General features: G+C 56.0%; 1 protein-coding gene across 1 annotated transcript in view; it reads left to right on the forward strand.

Moving 5' to 3' along the window:
* Positions 1–1,080: 1,080 nt before the first annotated feature.
* KCNK9 (potassium two pore domain channel subfamily K member 9) overlaps positions 1,081–17,883 on the forward strand; it is a 93,154-nt gene continuing 76,351 nt past the window's right edge. The window contains exon 1 of the mRNA XM_029223013.1: positions 1,081–1,485. Within this exon, the coding sequence (XP_029078846.1) occupies positions 1,203–1,485 (283 nt within the window). The 5' untranslated portion in view covers positions 1,081–1,202. The remainder of the gene's footprint in view (positions 1,486–17,883) is intronic.

The raw sequence follows: 17,883 nt of genomic DNA on the forward strand, positions 1-17,883 counted from the left end.
CGCGCACACACCCGCGCGCTCCCGCGCGCGCACACACACACACGCACACATACACACACACAGGCACACATACGCACAGACACACGCACACACACTCGGGCTCCCTCCGGCGCGCACGCACGCAGCGCTCCAGGCAGAGCGGCGCTGCGGCCGCCTCCCCGGACGCCCGGACGCCGGAGGGCCCCGACCCCCGCGCGGCTCATGCGCCCGCGCCCACCCCGCATCTCCGCGAGGCCCGCGGGACCCCTCCCGCCGCCGCCTCCGCCGCGCCCGCCGCCCCCGGAGGAGCGGGCTGGGCGACCGCCGCCGCGCCGTTTCCCGGCCGCCCCCGAGGCCGCTCCGCCGCGGGCCCTGCCACCCGGGGGCCGCGCCCCGCTCCCGCGCCTCGGGGGCTGAGCCGAGCAAACTTCGTGGACCGGCCGACGCCTGGCTGGGACCCCGCCGCGTCCCGGCTCGCCCGGGTGGACGCAGCGCGCTCGGACCTTCGGGCACCCGGCCGCCCCAACCGCTGCACCTGCTCGGCCCCCTCCCCGCTCGCTGGGGACTCCGGAGACGCCGCCACTTCGCAAACTTTTTCACCCCCCTCAAAGGGGAACGCGGAGGAGTAAAAGGGGCAGGAGGTCCCGCGGGGCGCGTGCGGACCTGTGGGCTCCCATCTGGGCGCCGCCTCCCCGGGGCCGACCCGGAGGGGCGCGGGCCCCGGCGGCCGCGCTCCGGCTCCCGCTCCCGCCCCTGCTTTTCCGGCGGGAGCTGGGGGCGGGGTGCGGAGGGCAGCGAGGCCCGCGCGGTGCCCGGCGGGGCCGCCGTGCATGGCCCTGCGCAGTGGGGCGGGCTGTTTCGGCCGGGTCTGGCGCAGGGTGTCGGGGCTCCCGGACGCCTGGCCCCGGCGCTCGAGCAGCCTCCTGTGCCTGTCCGCCTTCTCGCCCGAGCCCGGGCCCGCGCCGCCCCTGCCCCGCCAGCCGCCTCGCGGTGGCGGCGGCTGTGGCGGCCCCGGCGGAGGGGGGCCCCCCCAGCCTCCCCGCCCCCCGCCTCCCCGCTGCTGCTGCTGCTGCTGCTGCTGCTGCTGCCGCCGCCGCTTACAACTTGGAGGCGGCGGCGGCGGCGGCGGAGGAGGCGGCGGCGGCCGCCGGGCGCTGCAGTGGGACGCGCGCGGCTGCGAGCCTGCGGGACATGCCCCCCGCGCCGGCTCCTTGCTGGCGGCCATGAAGAGGCAGAACGTGCGGACTCTGTCCCTCATCGTCTGCACCTTCACCTACCTGCTGGTGGGCGCCGCCGTCTTCGACGCCCTCGAGTCGGACCACGAGATGCGCGAGGAGGAAAAACTCAAAGCGGAGGAGGTCCGGATCAAGGGCAAGTACAACATAAGCAGCGAGGACTACCGGCAGCTGGAGCTGGTGATCCTGCAGTCGGAGCCGCACCGCGCTGGCGTCCAGTGGAAATTCGCCGGCTCCTTCTACTTTGCCATCACGGTCATCACCACCATAGGTAAGGGCTGGGAGCGCCGCCGCCCGGCTCCCCGCGTCCCGGGAGGAGTCCAGGGAGGCGGCTGAGCGCGCGGCGCAGGGCTGGGTGCGGGGCGCCGAGGGTTAAACGCAGCCTGTCGCCGGGGCCCCTCCCGCAGCGCCCCCTCCTCTCCGGGAGCCCCCGCCTCTCTTGCGCCTCCGCGCCGTCTCACCCCTCGCGGACCCCACCCGGTGCCCTCCTCCGCGCCGGTGTCTGGGCCGGGCGTGCGAGCCCGGAGCGAGCGTGCCGGAGCCTGGAGGGCGGAGGCGCCACTTTTGCAAAGAGAGTGGAGCGCTAAGAATAATCCCACAGCAGACACCCACCCACCCACCGCCCCGGCGCGGGCTGGGCTGCGCGGGCCTCCAAGCCTTACACTTACTACCTCTCCGGGAGTTGGAGAGGGCTGGCCTGGCACCTGCGGCGCGGAGACCGACTCAGGTGGCCGCGGACGGCTCTCGGAGCGAGGCAGGCGCTGACCCTCGCCAGCCTCCAGCCTTCTCCGAGCCCAGGTTTCAGTTCTCCTGTCTCCTGGCTCCTCTTCTTCCATGCTGGAACCTGGTCGTGCCAGGCCCCTGGGAGGAGAGGGTTTGCTCTTTGGTGATGGGGGCGGGGGCGGGGCGGTGGCGGCCTGGTGAGAGGCTCTAGGAGCGCGGTGGAGAGCCCGTGGGGGGGGGGGGCAGGACCAGCCCACCCCCAGGCTGTGCCGGTGGGTAAGGCATGTGTGCGTATTGCCCAGAAGCCGGGGAAGTTCAGCTCCGGTCCAGGGAGAGAGTCCAGTTGGTACACCCTGGGGATTCCTGTGGGTCTGAGCCCGAAGGTGCTGCCCGTGAAGCAGCCTCTGGTGGGCACCTAGGGCAGGACCCCCACTGAGGCCAAGGGGTTCAGGCAACTTGCGTCCATCACCCTTGGAGACCTGTGGGAAATAGAGCAGGTCACTTCATCCCAGTGGATTTGGGGCTGCCCTCCCCACGCCGCAGGAGGCAGGGTGGTGTCTCTGTGGTGTGCACCTTGTCCCAGCACGGCACCCGGCCTCTCATGGCCACCTCCGTGGACCTGTCAGGGCCACTGTATTGGCTCGGGGCCACCTCTAGTTTGCTCCCCTCCAGTTCTCTGTGCCCCTGTGCCCCTGTGCCCTGAGAAGAGGCCTCGTCTTCCCCATCCTTCTCTCCGTTCCTCCTGCCTGACTTCTCTGGACCTCCTTCTCTGATTTTCCCCTTGATATTTTTCTTTCTCTGGAAAGCTCTGCGTGCCGAAAGAACAGGATTTCTCAGTGCCATATGCAACAGGAAGCGCCAACACAGGACGGCTTGTCTTTCCTTCTTGGTTGAAAAGAGTTTTTAAGAGAGTCATCTTGTTTGAAATGTTTAATTCATTGGTGTAGGTTTTTATGTTTTCAGGAGGAAATTGTCCTTCTGTTGTCTGTGGAACCAGCTTTGCTCCTCTTGCCACACGTCCTTGGCCCAGGGGCCAAAACACAGTAAAGTCCTTCCTTTCCCACCCTGTGCTTCCAGCTCCTGAAAGGGCCAGCCAGTCATAACCATCGTTCCTGTTCTTTACACTTCCAGTGTGAGCTGTGGCCGTGACACACATGCACAGGGCGTCCATCCTGCGGGGCAGGGGCCTGCTTGCGGGAGAGCCAGAGAGCCGGGGATATGCCTCCAAAACTGACCACCCCTGGGGAGGGGAAGAACTCATCGTTCCCTAAAGTGCCTTGAGTGACGTAGACCCAAATCAGATGAAATCTGCGAGCGTGCTGGCCACCAGTAGTGAAATGAGCACAGGAAACCTTTGGCCGGTCCCAAGAGTTGAACTGCAACATTGAAGAGACGGTTGGAGTTAAAATCAAACCTAGAGATGTTCCATTTACCTGATAAGGTTCTTATCGATTGCGTTTACTGATTCTGATTGGCAGTTCTGGGCATATGCCTCTAACGGTTAGGGCTCCAAAGAGGAAGGGTTGAGGCAGGGTGGCCAGGTGGAGCGTGTGGAGGGGCAGCCGATGACCGTGCTGGCTTATTCCTCACTTCTTTTGTTGAGTTTTCAACTGATTTTCCGGAAAGAGAGGGTGGAATGTATGTGTAAGGCTAGGAAGAAAAGACTGTCCTAACTCAGCTGCCCTGTGGTCGAAAGATGCTGAACCTGGAGCCCGCTGACGGGGCTTGGAACCTGAGTTCCATGAAGGGCAGGGTGGTGTGCTGACTCCCAGCCTGTTTCCCCACCTGTAGAAGGGGCGTGACGCTGCAACCTCCCGCCAGGGTGACTCTGAAGGGCCAGTGGGATCCCTCGTGCCTGCAGCCGCCTGGTACAGCGCTGTGTGCACTTCGTAGGTGAGAATCCATGAATTTTGACATCAGCTAAGCCTGACTCTGCCCTAGGAAACTGTTTAGCTCTGAAGAGCTCGAATTTACGGGAAACCAAGCACCTATCTAGTTAATTCTGTTTGTTTTCTTCTATTTTAATATAAATGCAAATTAAGGTGCTCCTAGGCCTAGACCAAAACCCAGCCCCAAGCCAGGCCCTCCAAGGAACCGCCTCCTATCGGACAGTGATATTAATGAGTCGGGTGCATCTTCAGGGGCGTTCTTCTTTTGAATCTAACCTTGAGCAGTTTCTTGAGCGTGCATGCTTCAACTCTGAGCTCGGGTCTCCAAGGTGGGGCAGGAACCACCCTCACTCCCTCTGCTAATGTACGCTGCTTCCCGGATGCAGTTAGTAGCGCACTCGGTGAACGGGATTTTAAGAACATATATAATTACCACTCTGCCTTGGATCTGTGGCCGCCGTTTTCGTCAGAGGCTTTGTCGGGCTCTCACACTGACCGCCGGCCAGCTCTCCCGGGAGCCCAGGCCCAGGCACCTTTGTCCTAAGGAGGGACGAGCACAGGTCCCACTGGCTCCAAGAAGGCAGATTCACTCCCATCGCTGCTCCAGTTCTGGGTGCCGTCCGTCCCCGCTCGCTGCTTCTCATGTCTGTGCCACTTGTAGCTGCTGCCCAGGAGATGGTATTGTTGCGTTCTAAATTTGGCGAGCCCGAGGCCTTCGGAACTCTCCATCGTGTTCAAGATGAAAACTCCTTCTGCATCCCCTGCCGTGCCCATCTGATTAGCAGGCGGGTTGGAAACCCTCCCACCTGCCTTCCTGAGCTGTTGGTAGGAGTGGTGGCAGTCAGGAGTCCCAGCGGCCAGTGGCTGTAGAGCGCCTACTCCGAATTGCTCTGCTCAGGGCTAAGGCCTGGGTGGGAAGGAACCCCCAGCACACGGGGGCTCTTCCTACAGGAGGCGCTTGAGGCCAAAATTGTGTCCCGCCATCAGCGACTACTTCTGACAACAGCGGGAATCTCCAGACACTTCTCTTTCGACTCTAACATCTGTGTTCTAAGTAGTTACCACCTTCAGGATCGTTAAAGAGGAAACTGTGCTTAGAATTCAGATCTCATTTGGAGGATCTAAGAGGCCGATTTAAAACCTGGGCCTCACAGGGGAAGGAGGGAAAGAAGGGCCCTGCGTTTTGTTTTTGCTGCTGTTTGGAGGAGGAACAGACTGACGTCAGGCCCTTTGGGCCCGGCTGAAGGCGGGGTGGCTGCTCCAGGGCACCGGCTCAGGAGGTGGGTCCCTGGCAGGGGGTGGGGCACAGTCCCAGAAGGTTCTGCGCTCCTGTGGGCTCCCTGCTCAAGGTCCCCCGCCCCAGAATGCAGTGGGGCACCCCCTTTTCTCGCTCATCCGCAGGACCTTGAACAGACTTCTCACCAAGTGGAAAGCGTCTCCCATGTCCCCTTCTCGCGCTCTGGGGTGCAGGTTTCGATCCACAGTTTACACTCGCTGCGTGCCAGACCCTGCCTGGCCTGTGCTGCCTCTGGGGCTCTGGGGACCGTCTAGATGACAAGATAAGGCCTGGCCTTGAGGCAGGAGGGGAGCTGGAAACCCAAACAGTTGGGTGCAGTCCAGCGTGAAGCGTGGGGACAGCTAAACTCAGTTAACCGTTCCCGAGCCACCGGCAGACAGCCCAGGGGCTGGGCACGGCTTACCCTCTGCCGCTCACTGCCCCCGAGCTGTGCCCCCTGCGCTCCGCACGCCCCCAGCTCCAGCATTGTTGCTGCCATTTATTCTGTCCCTGGAGGAACCATGTCTCCTCCCGGCACCGGCGGGACCCGCACAGAGCCCCGCACAGAGTGGTCACCTCCAGAAGGACCGAGGAGGGAAGCACCACTTCTACGCACACGCACTCACGTCACCCCCGAGGCGGGAGGAGGTGTTGCCCCAATTTACAGATGGGGAAACTGAGGCCCAGAGGAGGCAGTGCCCACTGAGGCCGAGGGCCTGGAACTCTGCAGTCGGGATCTCCTTACCGCAGGCTCCAAAGATGGATTCCACCCAGGAGCCAGGGATGGGCCTGTGGAATGTTCCATCTGTGTCTTTCTGCTTCTCCCTTTACCTTCACGCTTCAGGAAAGCTGCTCAGCCAGGCCCAGGTGAAGGACCCGGCCACCCAGCACACCGTGGGCTGGACGGGAGGGCTGGGGTCTCCTTGTGACTTTCAGTATGGCAGCTGGTCGGGTGCAGGAGCACAAGGTGCCGTGTTCAGCTCCTCCCAGGCCTGCCCGGACCTGGCCTTGCTCGACGTGGCCCTGGCCCTCCAGCAAGCACGGCCTATTTATAGATGTCCTGGGGGAGGCAAAGGGGTGGGTTCCTTGACTCGGGGTGACCTGAGAGAGACGGCTCTCCCGAGGCATATGAAACACCCCGCTGAGGGCTCTGAGACAGCGGGGACCACAGGAGACCCCGTGTGCAGACATCTATTGCCTTCACCTGCTCTCTCCGGATGGCCTGGACTTTCATCTGCTAAGTCCGGGGAGGTCAGAGCGGGAGGTGAGCCAGGCTTCCGTGTACATCTCTTCCCCTGTGGACCTGCGTTCGCACCTGCACCCATCCATCCCCCACACTGCCCCTCAGCCAGCCCTCCCTGCGCGTGTATGTCAGGCTCCACACATCCCCGCATCCGTCCATTCTTCCCTCTGTGCTGTCGTTCACTTACTCATTCGCTCACTCCTCATTGCTCGGAGCACTCACTTGGCTCCGTGCATCGTTCGTCTTTCCTCCGTCAGTGGGATGTTACCCAGTTCCTCCCATGGGCAGGTTAGGGTGGGTGCACGGCATCCCTGGCAGGGCTCAGTGAGTGTTAACGCCTCGATGGAGGGCGATTTTCACGTTGTTCCAGCCTCATCTCCTTCCTGCCAAATGGTCAGCCGATCCCAGTCACTTCTAATTTTTCAGAAAGCAGAATGTTCGTGTGGAGAAGCGCACGTGTCACAAGTGTATTGCTCAGTGATTCCGATAAACAAACCCTGCCCTGCAGCCAGCACTCAGATCAAGAAACAGAGCATCACCAGCACCCACGATCCTGCCTCATCAGCCAGCCTTTTCTTGAACGCGTCTAGTGACAGGGAGCTCATCACTTCACACGTGATGAAGTGTGTGTACTTAGATGAACGTTGAGGTTATTGTGTGAAGTTTTGACCTGTGGGCTTCCATGTGGAAGGGGGTGTGTGTACTTGGGGGGGGGTCTTCTCTTAAAGGGCTGGCCAGTCTCTATGGTGGTCACCTGAGGAGTGGCCTGAAGGTCTCCATTTAGAAAGTGGAACTCGGAGGCCCAGGCCCAGGAAAGGAGAGGGAACTCAGCACACAGAGTGCAGGTGAGTCTGGAGTGGGAGGTGTGTGGAGTGGTCCAGGGTGGGATGGGCTTGGGGAGCTAGGATGGACAGGTGGGCAGCCCCGGGCACCTGCCTCTGTGAGTCAGAACACGGAGCAGCCCCGCACTGTCTTCACACCAGCCGCGCCAGAGGACCAGGGAAAATGCCGGAGGAGACGAATGTAACGCCTGGTCTTGGCAGTGCTCTGGGAGGGAGTTAGGAGGCAAGGACCCTGGAATTCCCCGGTGGCGCAGTGGTTAAGAATCCGCCTACCAATGCAGGGGATACGGGTTCGCTGCCTCGTCCGGGAAGATCCCATATGCCGTGGAGCAACTAAGCCCGTGCGCCGCAACTACTGAGCCTGCACTCTAGAGCCCATGAGTCACAACTACTGAGCCTGTGCGCCACAACTACTGAAGCCCGTGCGCCTAGAGCCCGTGCTCCACAACAAGAGAAGCCACCGCAGTGAGAAGCCCGTGCACCACAACGAAGAGTAGCTCCTGCTCACCGCAACTAGACAAAGCCCGTGCGCAGCAACATAGGCTCGATGCAGCCAAAAAAAAGAGTCCATGGGCAGTGGAATCTGGGACGTGAGAGACTGGTTGAGAATCTTCCCCTCCACCCCGGGGATATCCTCCTCCAGGCCACCCATGGACGGGGAGCAGGGGCGGGGTCTGGTGTTCATTTCCTTAAGGGATTTTGTTCAAAGTTCCCTTCTGCCTGTCCCAACTCTGGGACCTCCGTCTGTAGAAGGTTCTCCCTTCTAAGCTGCAGGCACCCACCCTGTGGCGTACAGTTCTCCAGCAGAAGGGTGGAGTAGAGCTTGGTTCACTTCCTGTCCCGTAACAGTCTTGGGAATTTGGAGATGGCCCCAGGGCCCCTGAGTTTCTTTTGATAACACCTTTGTAAGCTGGCCGCTCTCCTCTGAGCAGCTCTGGTGCACACAGTGTGCTCTCCAAGTCGGGTCTGATCACACAGGGAGAGCAGAGAATTTTCTCACCTCCCCTGGTCTGCACTATACTTTTGTTCATGCTCCCAGTCAGTACCCCAGCATTTCTGGGCAGCCCCCTCCCTGCATTGACATGTTTCGAGCTTCTGGCTCATGTGAACTTCTCTTATTCTCTGTCTTGGACTGGGGTGAATCCAGGCCCTGACGTTGATCTCGGAGCGCAAAAACAGCTATGTGCTGTGGACCCAGAGAAGAAGGGATGGTTGATGGAAAAATTTGCAGCAGGGGAAGATGAGAAAATTTAGGAGTGTCTGTGAATGCATTGGCCCGGCTTGCCGGGATGCTGTGAGATGTCTGCCCCTGGGCCCGGGAGAAGCAGGGGGTCCCCAGCTGATGACCGGCTGTAGCCCTCAGCCACCTCCGCCACCGTGCTCCTTCCTGGGGTCCTGAGCGATGACGGGCCTGGCCGGGAAACAGCTGCTCAAAGGCAGGGCTGCCCCGTGCGGTGGGCTTGCCCTGAACTGCCCTCACCCTCGTCGTGTCCCCAGCCCTGGGAAGAGCCCTGGGTGGCAGTGAGGTGAAGGATGGCGCCAGACCAGAGGTGGATGAGCTGTGGCTGGCGTGAGGGTGCAGGTGCCTTTGGGTGGCAAGGGGCGTGCTGGGCTGGGCGTATGGAGAGCGGAGGGGGCCGGGGCCAGGCCCTACCTCTGGCCTTGGTCTTGTGTCCGCAGGAGCGGGTCATGGCGCTGCTTGCCTCCAGAGCCTGAGCCCAAGGGACTCGGGGCAGGGGGCGGCAGGCAGATCACCGGCAGTCCCGTAGCCGTGGGCAGGACTGCTCACATCTGCCTGTCCTGGAGGCCTGATCCTAGGCACGTCCCTTTAGCCTGGGGCTTTTTTCTCATCTGTGAAATGGGGACGTAGAGCTTGGTGGCTCTCGAGCATCAGAGAACGTGCCAGAACAACCGTGAAAGGCCTCCTGTCACAGCCCCGGGGCTCCGCTGTGTTGACAGTGGTTGCCAGGTGCCTCGCACCTCCTTGCACTCCGCCGGCTCTTGGCAAATTGGAGAGTCGTCATTTGCAGCTTCCCAGCCCTGCTCTCCCGCCCTCCCCCCCGGGGGACATCCCATCCCCTGTCTGTCTTCAGCCCCCGCCCCTGCTGGGTGCCGTGGCCCTGACCATGGTGGGGCTGCCCCATGCCCACTCTGTACTCAGAGAGCAACCCCGGAGATGGAAACGCTTCTGACATCCAGCGGAAGGAGGCTCCCGTGGTGGGATGCCAGGCTGGGGGCCTCGGGGGCCTCTGGAGCTGTGGGGTCCAACCCTGGGCAGTAGGTTTTCTCGACCCAGGCCTGTTGGGAAAATATGGCTTTCCGGGAGGCCGCCTTCCACCCTGCAGCCCCACGCCACCATCTTCCTCTACCACCGACACCCCTGCACCCCAACTTCTCGGGTCAGAGCCGGGCCCACCACGCCTCCTGCAGGGTGCCCCGGGCATGTGTTTGTTCCACAGCCTCCACAGGGGGCAACTGAGTCCCCAGGGCCACTCGGCACCGGCCGGCGGCCGAGGTGCGCGCTCGGCCCTGAGAGCTGGGGGGACTTTGAACTGAGTGGTTTGGGGCCATCTTCCCGCTCGGATGAGCCTCGGGGCCACTGGGCAGGTGCAGGGCAGAGGCCTGGCCTTTTGAACTTCAGCTGTTGGTTTTAAGGGAGGACAGCAGGTTAGGGACCCGTCTTGCCAAATGGGGAGCTTCTCACTCCCACGCCTTAGATGTGTGATCTCGGTCCCCAAGGCCATCGCTAGTGACGGGCTCGTGTGAGTCTGTCCGGCATCTGGTGGGAAGAGACACCCACCTGTGAAACAGCCTTGGGCTGTCACCAGCCCTGCCAGACGTGAGGTACAGGAAGGTGAGAGGCTCCCAGCGGGCAGCATCACCAGGCGTTTGCCCGGGGCTGAGGCGTTCAGTGTGTTGTCATGGCGCCCAGCCCTCCGCCCTGTTGCGCCCTGCCTGCCCCTCCCGCCCTGTGGGCCCCCAGACCTCCCTCCACCTCTCCCCACGCCCCCTGGGACACCACTGCCGGGCAGTTCCCACCTGGGACCTTGCCTGTGCTGTCCCCTCCACCCAGCCTGGCCCCGTGCACTCACAAGATGCTGAGACTGTACTCGTGTCTGTCCTCTGGACGCTGGTCAGTAGGTGACAGCAGGGGCCTGCACTGTGCTAGGTCTGCTCACATGAAAGGCGCTTGAGGGCTGGGCTCAGGCCTTTTATCCCAGTGTCCCGAGCGCCTGGCACATACCGGGCCCCAGAAGGTGTTTGATGATTGACCCCCCGATGGCCCGTCAGGAACAAGATGTTATACTCAGGGACCAAAATGTCAGTAAACGTGAAGCACGCGTTTACTTCAGTAAACGTGAAGACACCAAAGTGGTGTCTTTGGTCCCTGTTGGCCATGTGTTGGAGGCGTGCAGGGTGGCACACATCTGGGGTGCTGTGGGTTTCAAGGGCGGGTGAGGCCTGCTGGGAGTGAGGGGCAGAGCCGGGCGCCGGCAGCCGCTTTGGGAGCTGCAGCCCTGAGGTGTCCAGGTTGGGCACAGCTGCTCCCTGGACCCTCCCCGTGTGCACGCCTGCCCCCCTTGCTGTCCCTCTCCCACACCTTCGTGCACAGGGGAGCTTGGTGAGGATCTACCTGCTGACTCTTGGGGATTCCATTAGGTACTTCCGTGGTGCCCACTGGCAGTGTCCCCACTTCCGTGGGCAGGAGACCGTGATTGCTCATGACCCACAGTGAGGATCCTGGCGTGAGGGCTGCAAAGAGCGCGGGCTGTACGCAGGGCCCCGGCTCTGGTCACTGGGTGGCCTCGGGCTGGGGCAGGGTTCTCCCCGTGCACCACTGATATTAGGGGCTGGACACCTCTTTGCAGTGGGGATTGTCCTGTGCATCACAGGACACGGAGCAGCATCCCTGGTCTCCATCCTCTGGTTGCCAGTGGCAACCCCCTACCCCACCCAGTAGTGACAAATAAAAATGTCTCTAGACGTTGCCAGATATTCCCCGAAGTGCAGAATGTCCCCTGGCCTGGTGACTTCCCTTCCCGGAGCCTCTTCTGCGGACTAGGAGAAAAAGCCACCTTCCGAATCATGGCCAGAGGGGGCCGAGCGGTGTGGCGTGTGCGTGTGCGTGTGCGCAGTCAGTGCCTGGGAGGTGGGTCCCTTCCCTCTCCCTGCCCCCTCCTCCTGCCCAGAGGAGGCCTCCCAGCCACATGTCGGGAGGGAGGTGACTCTGGCGTTGAGCTTTCAGGCACAGTCCCATATGGATGGGGGGTGGGAGCCCAGGTGGGGCTGAGGCGAGCTCGCTCACTCTGGGCAGGTGGGGTGAGCTTGGAGGTGTTGGGGGGAACCGTAGGAGGGCGCTTGCCTTCCCCACCTCACGCAGAAGCTCTAGGCAGCGTTGTTGTGTGTCAGGGAGCACGGAGGGTGTGGTTCCTGCTCCAGCCCAGCGGCGAGGCCCCAGGTACGTCTGGAGGCAGCTCGGTGTCCCACGGGCTGCACCTGCAGTGTCGGGACCTTTTCTCTCTTGGACTCTGGTGGGAGATGACTGCTCGTGACGCAGGGCTGGCCTGGCTGGGCTCTAACCAGGAGTCTCGTCTGCGCCCCAGGAAAGGGCCTCGCCCAGGGCTGCTGCAGGCTGCGGGGGAATGTTCCCTTTGAGTCTGGTCGTAATGAAGGGTTTCCCAGTGTGAGCGCCATTTCCGGGGAGATAAAGACCTCTTTGCACCCCGAGTGCTGAGGGGCCCTGGCAGTTAGCACAATTGGTCTAGCATCTATTTGGGACAAGTGTTTAGAGGGATTCGAACGCCGACGAACTGGATGCCCAGTGTGTGTAGGTTCACAAAGTAGCTCCTACATCATAGAAAAGGGGAAGTAGTGAGCCGTGGCAGAGGTCGTTTTATAAAGAGGTGAGAAAAGTCCCCACCACTCCCCTGTGGTCTCGTGGTCACATGCAGGAATGGCTTTAGCTTTTCATGTTCCCACTCTCCTCGTTGCCCAACTGTGCTCACTGTTTTTATCCTTTCATCAGGATGAATCTGTAAGGGACTTCGTTCAGCTGCCAGTAGCAGAGAACCCAGGTAACAGTGACTGGACCAAACAGCAATGAAGGAGTCTGGGGCAGGTAGATGGGCTGACAGGTGGCTCCACGATGCCTTCAGAGACTCAGGCTCCTTCAATCTTTCTGCTCAGCCGTCTTAGCTTGGCTTTAGTTCTCAGGCTGGTGCCTCATGGTTCCAAGATGGCTACCCTAACTCCAGCATCACCTCCGGCATCCTTTCCTGGCAGGAAAAAAGAACAAAAGACAAAGGCATGTATCAGCTGAGCCTGCTCCTTTCTAAACAGCTTGCCTGTATGGTCCACCTAAGGACTTCTACTTACACGTCATCGGCCAGGACTTTGTCTTATAGCCAACTCTATCTGCAAGGAAGTCTGGGAAAATGTAGCATGTTGCTTTTCAAGCCAAATGGGTTCTGAAGGTGAGGAAGGAGTGGAGATAGGTATTGGTAGGCCCCCCTGGTGTCTAGGCATTTCAGAGTCTTTTTCTCTTTAAGTTTATATCAAACATTACCTTGTGTTTCCGCAGTCTTAAGGGAAATATATTTTCACAGCTCCATATCCACTAAATGAATGTATGATCATCTATTTAACCACTTCTCTATTTATAGTGTTTTAATGTGTCTTTCCTTTTTTTTTTTTTTTTTTTTTTTGCCAATTATAGGTAGTGCTTTATTGAGTGTGTGTGTGTGTGGATTCTGCTGGGTTATTACTTAAGGGTTTGCTATGCTGGTGGGCTTCCCAGGTCAGAGGGCACGAGCACCTGGCCGTGTTGTGTGTTGTCTTGTAAACAGCAGCGTATGGCGCAGAGCCCTCAGCACTGTTGAAGACATTTTTTGGATGTTCTTACTATTTTAGAACATTCTCTTAGCAATCTTTATGTGGCCTAGACCAGGTCATGTGGGGTTAGAGGGATGGTGTCCACAGCTGTGAAAACCCATCCTCATCCCAGACTCAGCTAGTCCAAGGGAGTCTTGTGGGGGCAGTTGACACCTGGAACCCACAATCTCCTGGAAACCCCGGGACCAGGTGGAGGCAGGGGAGCCAGTGGGCCTTGGTCTGGCTCCCAGGATCGGAGGTTTTGCCTGATCGGTTCTGGTCCAGCCAGTTGGCTTGGTCACGGGAACTCTGAGCTGAGAAGCAGCTCCAGTGGGGAGGAGTGCTGTGATCGATTAGTCATGTGTGCCATGGGTATAGAATGGACAATGGCAATGTGCCTGCCATGTACTTGCCCACCCCAAGCTAGCGAAAGACGTAACTTCAGAGGTGGAGGGCTTTTCCCTCAATAAGCCTGGAGTGACATCTCTATAGAGGACTCTATGGACATGGATATTGCTTGTCCCTGCTATTATCTAGTTCACAAAGCAGGGTCCCATCCACTACCATCTCTCATCCACATAACAACCCTGTGAAATAGGCATGGTTAGGATTAACGCTGTTATACCAGCGAGGCCAGACACGTCCAGTGGCTTCCCAAGGTCACACAGTGGAGTTTGGGGCTTGAACCCAGGTCTTCTGCCCTCAAGCCCAACATTCTCTTCTTTATACCACTGTTCACCTTCCTGGGATCATGGGTTGGATACAGGGCAGAAGACCTGCCTCGGTGATTATTGTCTGACAGGATTCAAAGGTCATCTGGTTCTACCCTTTCAGGATGGCATCGTTGCTTGACCCTCCAGTGACAGGGAGCTCACTGCCTCACTAAATTAGTAGGGAAAGGCAGATGTGGGACTGATGTTAAAACAAAAGAAGACGAAAGGTCTGTCATCTGCTTGTCTTGGTCAGGCTGACCAGAGCACCCCAGGACAAGCTTAGTCTCTAGTCCCTGTCACAACAGTAGAGCTATCACTCATGGGGTTTTGTTTTTCTACAGATAACCATCTCAGTTAACTTCATCCTCTCAACAACCCTATCAGATAGATATTTTCATGTATTCCCATTTTACAGATGTGGCTATGGAAGATCAGAGAGATCAAGCAATTTTCCCAAGGTTACACAGCAAAATAATGTCAGAGTCAGGAGTTACACCCAGGCAGTCTGACTTCAGAGCCTGTGCTTGTTACTGTTTCATTATATACTGCTTCTTTTGACCTTCTGTATCGGTTAGCTAGTGACGTGTAACAAATCACCCACAAATATAGAGGCTTAACACAATGACCATTTATTATTGTTCACAGACTGTGGCTCACATGGGCTTGACCGCTCCAGAGCACTCAGCTGGGCAGCTTTTTTCTCATTGCTGGTCTGAAGCTGACGGGGCAGCTCTGTTCCAAGCCACTGTGTGTTTTCCTCTTGGTGATGGCAGAGGTGCAAGAGGGCAGTGAAAGCAAGTGAGGTGTCTTATGCCATGACCCTGCTACCGTGCTGTCATTTCTTCCACGTAACCGTTGTCTGAGGCAAGTCACATGACAAAGTCCAGAGCGTGAGGGCAGGAGATACACCTGCCCACGATGAGGCCAAGGCAGGGGTGCAGTCTGCTCATCCTCTTGGCTGACCAACAGTTTGTCCACGCCCCTTGCTGAGCCTTTCCTGCTCTCCGTGCTTAGCTGCCTGGTGCAGTGGAGAGAGCATAGCTCTGGACTCTCATCTGGGTTCAAATGCTGCCCATTTCATAGCTCTAAGATGTGCCGTTCTCTTATCTGTGAAATAGACAGTGTATCATCTACCTCTGTATCGAGCTCAGGCTGCCATAACAAAGCACCATGGACTGGGTAGCTTAAACAACAGAACTTTATATTTTTGCAATTCTGGAGACCAGTAGTCTGAGATCAAGGTGTTGGCAGGTTTGGTTCCTCCTGAGGCCTCGCTCCTTGGCTTAGAGATGGCCACCTTCTCTCTGTGTCTTCACATGGTTGTCCCTCTATGGGTGTCTGTGTCCTAATCTCTTCTTATAAGGACATCAGTCACACTGGATTAGGGCCACCCTACTGACCTCATGTTAACTTAGTCACCACTTTAAATACCCCCATCTCCAAATTTGGTCCCATTCTGAGGTGGGGGGTTGGGACTTCAACATACGAATTTGGGGGACACAATTCAGCCCATGGTATCTTCTTAGGACTGCTAAGAGCAGAACAATGGAAATGAAAGTACCTATCCAGGCCTGTCGTGCAGAATTCCCTCCATAAATGTTGGTCTCTGCCCTATCACATGTAAGAGTGTGAGCGTATATCCTTACGGCCAAGGAGCTGTTGTTGCCCCGATGTATTCATTATCCTATCATTATTTTCAAAATCTGGTTATATGTTGGGTCAAAAGGCTGCCACGGTAGAGCGGACCCAGCCTGGGATGTGTCATCAAGAGGCCCGGGCTCAAATCCCTGCTCCACCTCTTACTGGCTGGGAGACGGTGGGCAAACCCCTTCACTGGCCTCAGGCTCAGTGTCCCCATTTGTACACTCCGGGTGATCCTTCAGCATGTTTTGGGGTATATGAGATCTACTGTGCTTCTTTTAAACTTCTTAATTGAATTTTCTAACAGGTAGCATGTAGTACTTCTGTAATGAAACACACATACATACTAATGTTAAGTTTTGGGTGTGATTATTTTATTATGGTTATATATAATAAATGAGTCCTTATCTTTTAGAGATATATACTGAAACGTTTAGAGATGAGATGAAATGTCTGGGATTTGCTTCAAAATTATCTGAATTGCAGGGGAAGTGGGTGGAGGTTTAGATGAAATGAGATTGGCCATAGGTTGTTAATTACTGAAGTTTGATTATTTGTGTTTGGGGGTTTATTATACTTCTAACCTCTACCTTAGTATATATTTGAACAAAACATGAAGTAAAAGCTGAAGTCTCTTGTCACAGTCTAGCCCCTTAGCCCCACTTCCAGGTAACAGCTTCCAGCAGGTTGCTGTGTAGAAGAGGATAAATTGGCTCCTATGCAGGCTCTGGCCTGCTCACAAGTTCCCTTTGGCCGTTACATTGCTTGAAAATATTTTGAATTAGTTGCCAACATATATTGATCTTTCAAAAGAACCAGCTCTTGGTTTTATTATAGTATAGTAAGGTTATCTATCTTACTGATTTTTGCTTTTGTATTTATTAAATACTTACTTTACATTCTTTAGTTTTATTTTTCTTTTCCGCCCTTCACACACTGACAGTTTCTGTTTCTTAAATAAATGTATCAAAGGCTATACATGTTCCTCTGCGTGCCACTTTGGCTATATCCCATAGGTCTCTCATTATCACTTATTTGTAAATAACTTGAAAATTAGTATTTTCTTTAATCCAAGAATTATTTGAAGTGTGTGTATGTGTTTTAAAATTATGCACACACACAGACACACACATAAAGTTAGCATAGTTGGTTATAAGCATAAGCTTTGGAGCCAGACTTCCTGGGTATTATTCTTTCTTGGGCATTTGCTAACTGTGACCTTGGGCTTTTCCCATCTATAAAATTGAGGATAATGATAGGAATAATAGGAATAATAAATAATAATAATAATCGCCCTCAAGTTGTTGAGAAAATTGTTAGCTATTGCATTCCGAAAGTTTAAGAGAGCTAATGTTTATTGAGTGTCCACTATCTGTAGGCACATTTCTAAAGCATAATTTCTATATTCTAAGATTTACTGTACTTTTCTTTGTAGCTCAATGATTACTTTTTGTAGCGTTCCACGTATATTTGAAAAGAACTTATCTCTTTGTTGTGCATGAAATTCTATATAAATCTAAGTCAAACTTGTTTATTATGTTGTTCACAGCCTTTTCAAGGGTTGAAACTAGTGATTATTGGCTAAGTCAGCCTGCGATTCTATACTGTTTTAAATGATCATTATTTTGTTAACTCTCATGCCTTTAATGGAGCACGTGCTCTGTCCGGTTTGCCACAGTCCCCACCATCACATCAGGTCACCTCATTCATTTCCTTCAGCTGCCTGTAGCTCTGTAGACATCTCTGCTTGTGCCCTTGCCTTATGATTGTCTGATTGTCATTATTATTAGGTCTACTTTATTTTTGAAAGAGATTGTTAGTGTCTCTTTCAGTGCTTCATCACTGTGGTTTGTCACTTTCTCCTTGTATTTCTGTCAATTTTAGTTTTATGTATTTTGAAGCTATCTGGTTAGATGCATAAAGGTTCGTGTTTCTCATTGCTTCTTGGTGTGGAGATAAGCTTGCCTTTATAAAACATGCTTTTTTTTTTATTGTGTTTGATATTTTTTGCCTTTTGGGTTCTTTTTTTCCTGATATTATTTCTGTGCCTGCTTTCTTTTATTAGCATTTGTTATATATGTGTGTATGTGTATGTGTGTGTGTGTGTATATATATATGTATACACACATGTTTTGAGCTTATTTTTACCCTCTCTCTTCTAGTAAGGTTTTGATATTGCTTATAACAAAATGCCTAAAAATAAGGTACAAAGGTCCAGGAATCTGGGCTGTGTGGGTGTGTTTCACGTATATTAACTCTCATGATGGCCATGATAGAAGTTCAAATTTACATGGAGTTTCCTAGGGTAAAGGACAAAAAGAAAACATGTCAAATGTTATAACTCCTATTGTAGAGTGTTTGGCACTAAATTGCACAAGAAGGGCTCGCTGAGTAATGTGTTGGTGTCACGAGCATCGATGTGGGCTGTGTTGAGATGTGGCTGACCTGGAGACAACCGGAGGACGTGGAGT

Source organism: Monodon monoceros, unplaced genomic scaffold (assembly GCF_005190385.1).
Source record: "Monodon monoceros isolate NGI ecotype Baffin Bay Population unplaced genomic scaffold, NGI_Narwhal_1 Super_Scaffold_14, whole genome shotgun sequence".
NCBI classification, from domain to species: Eukaryota; Metazoa; Chordata; class Mammalia; order Artiodactyla; family Monodontidae; genus Monodon; species Monodon monoceros.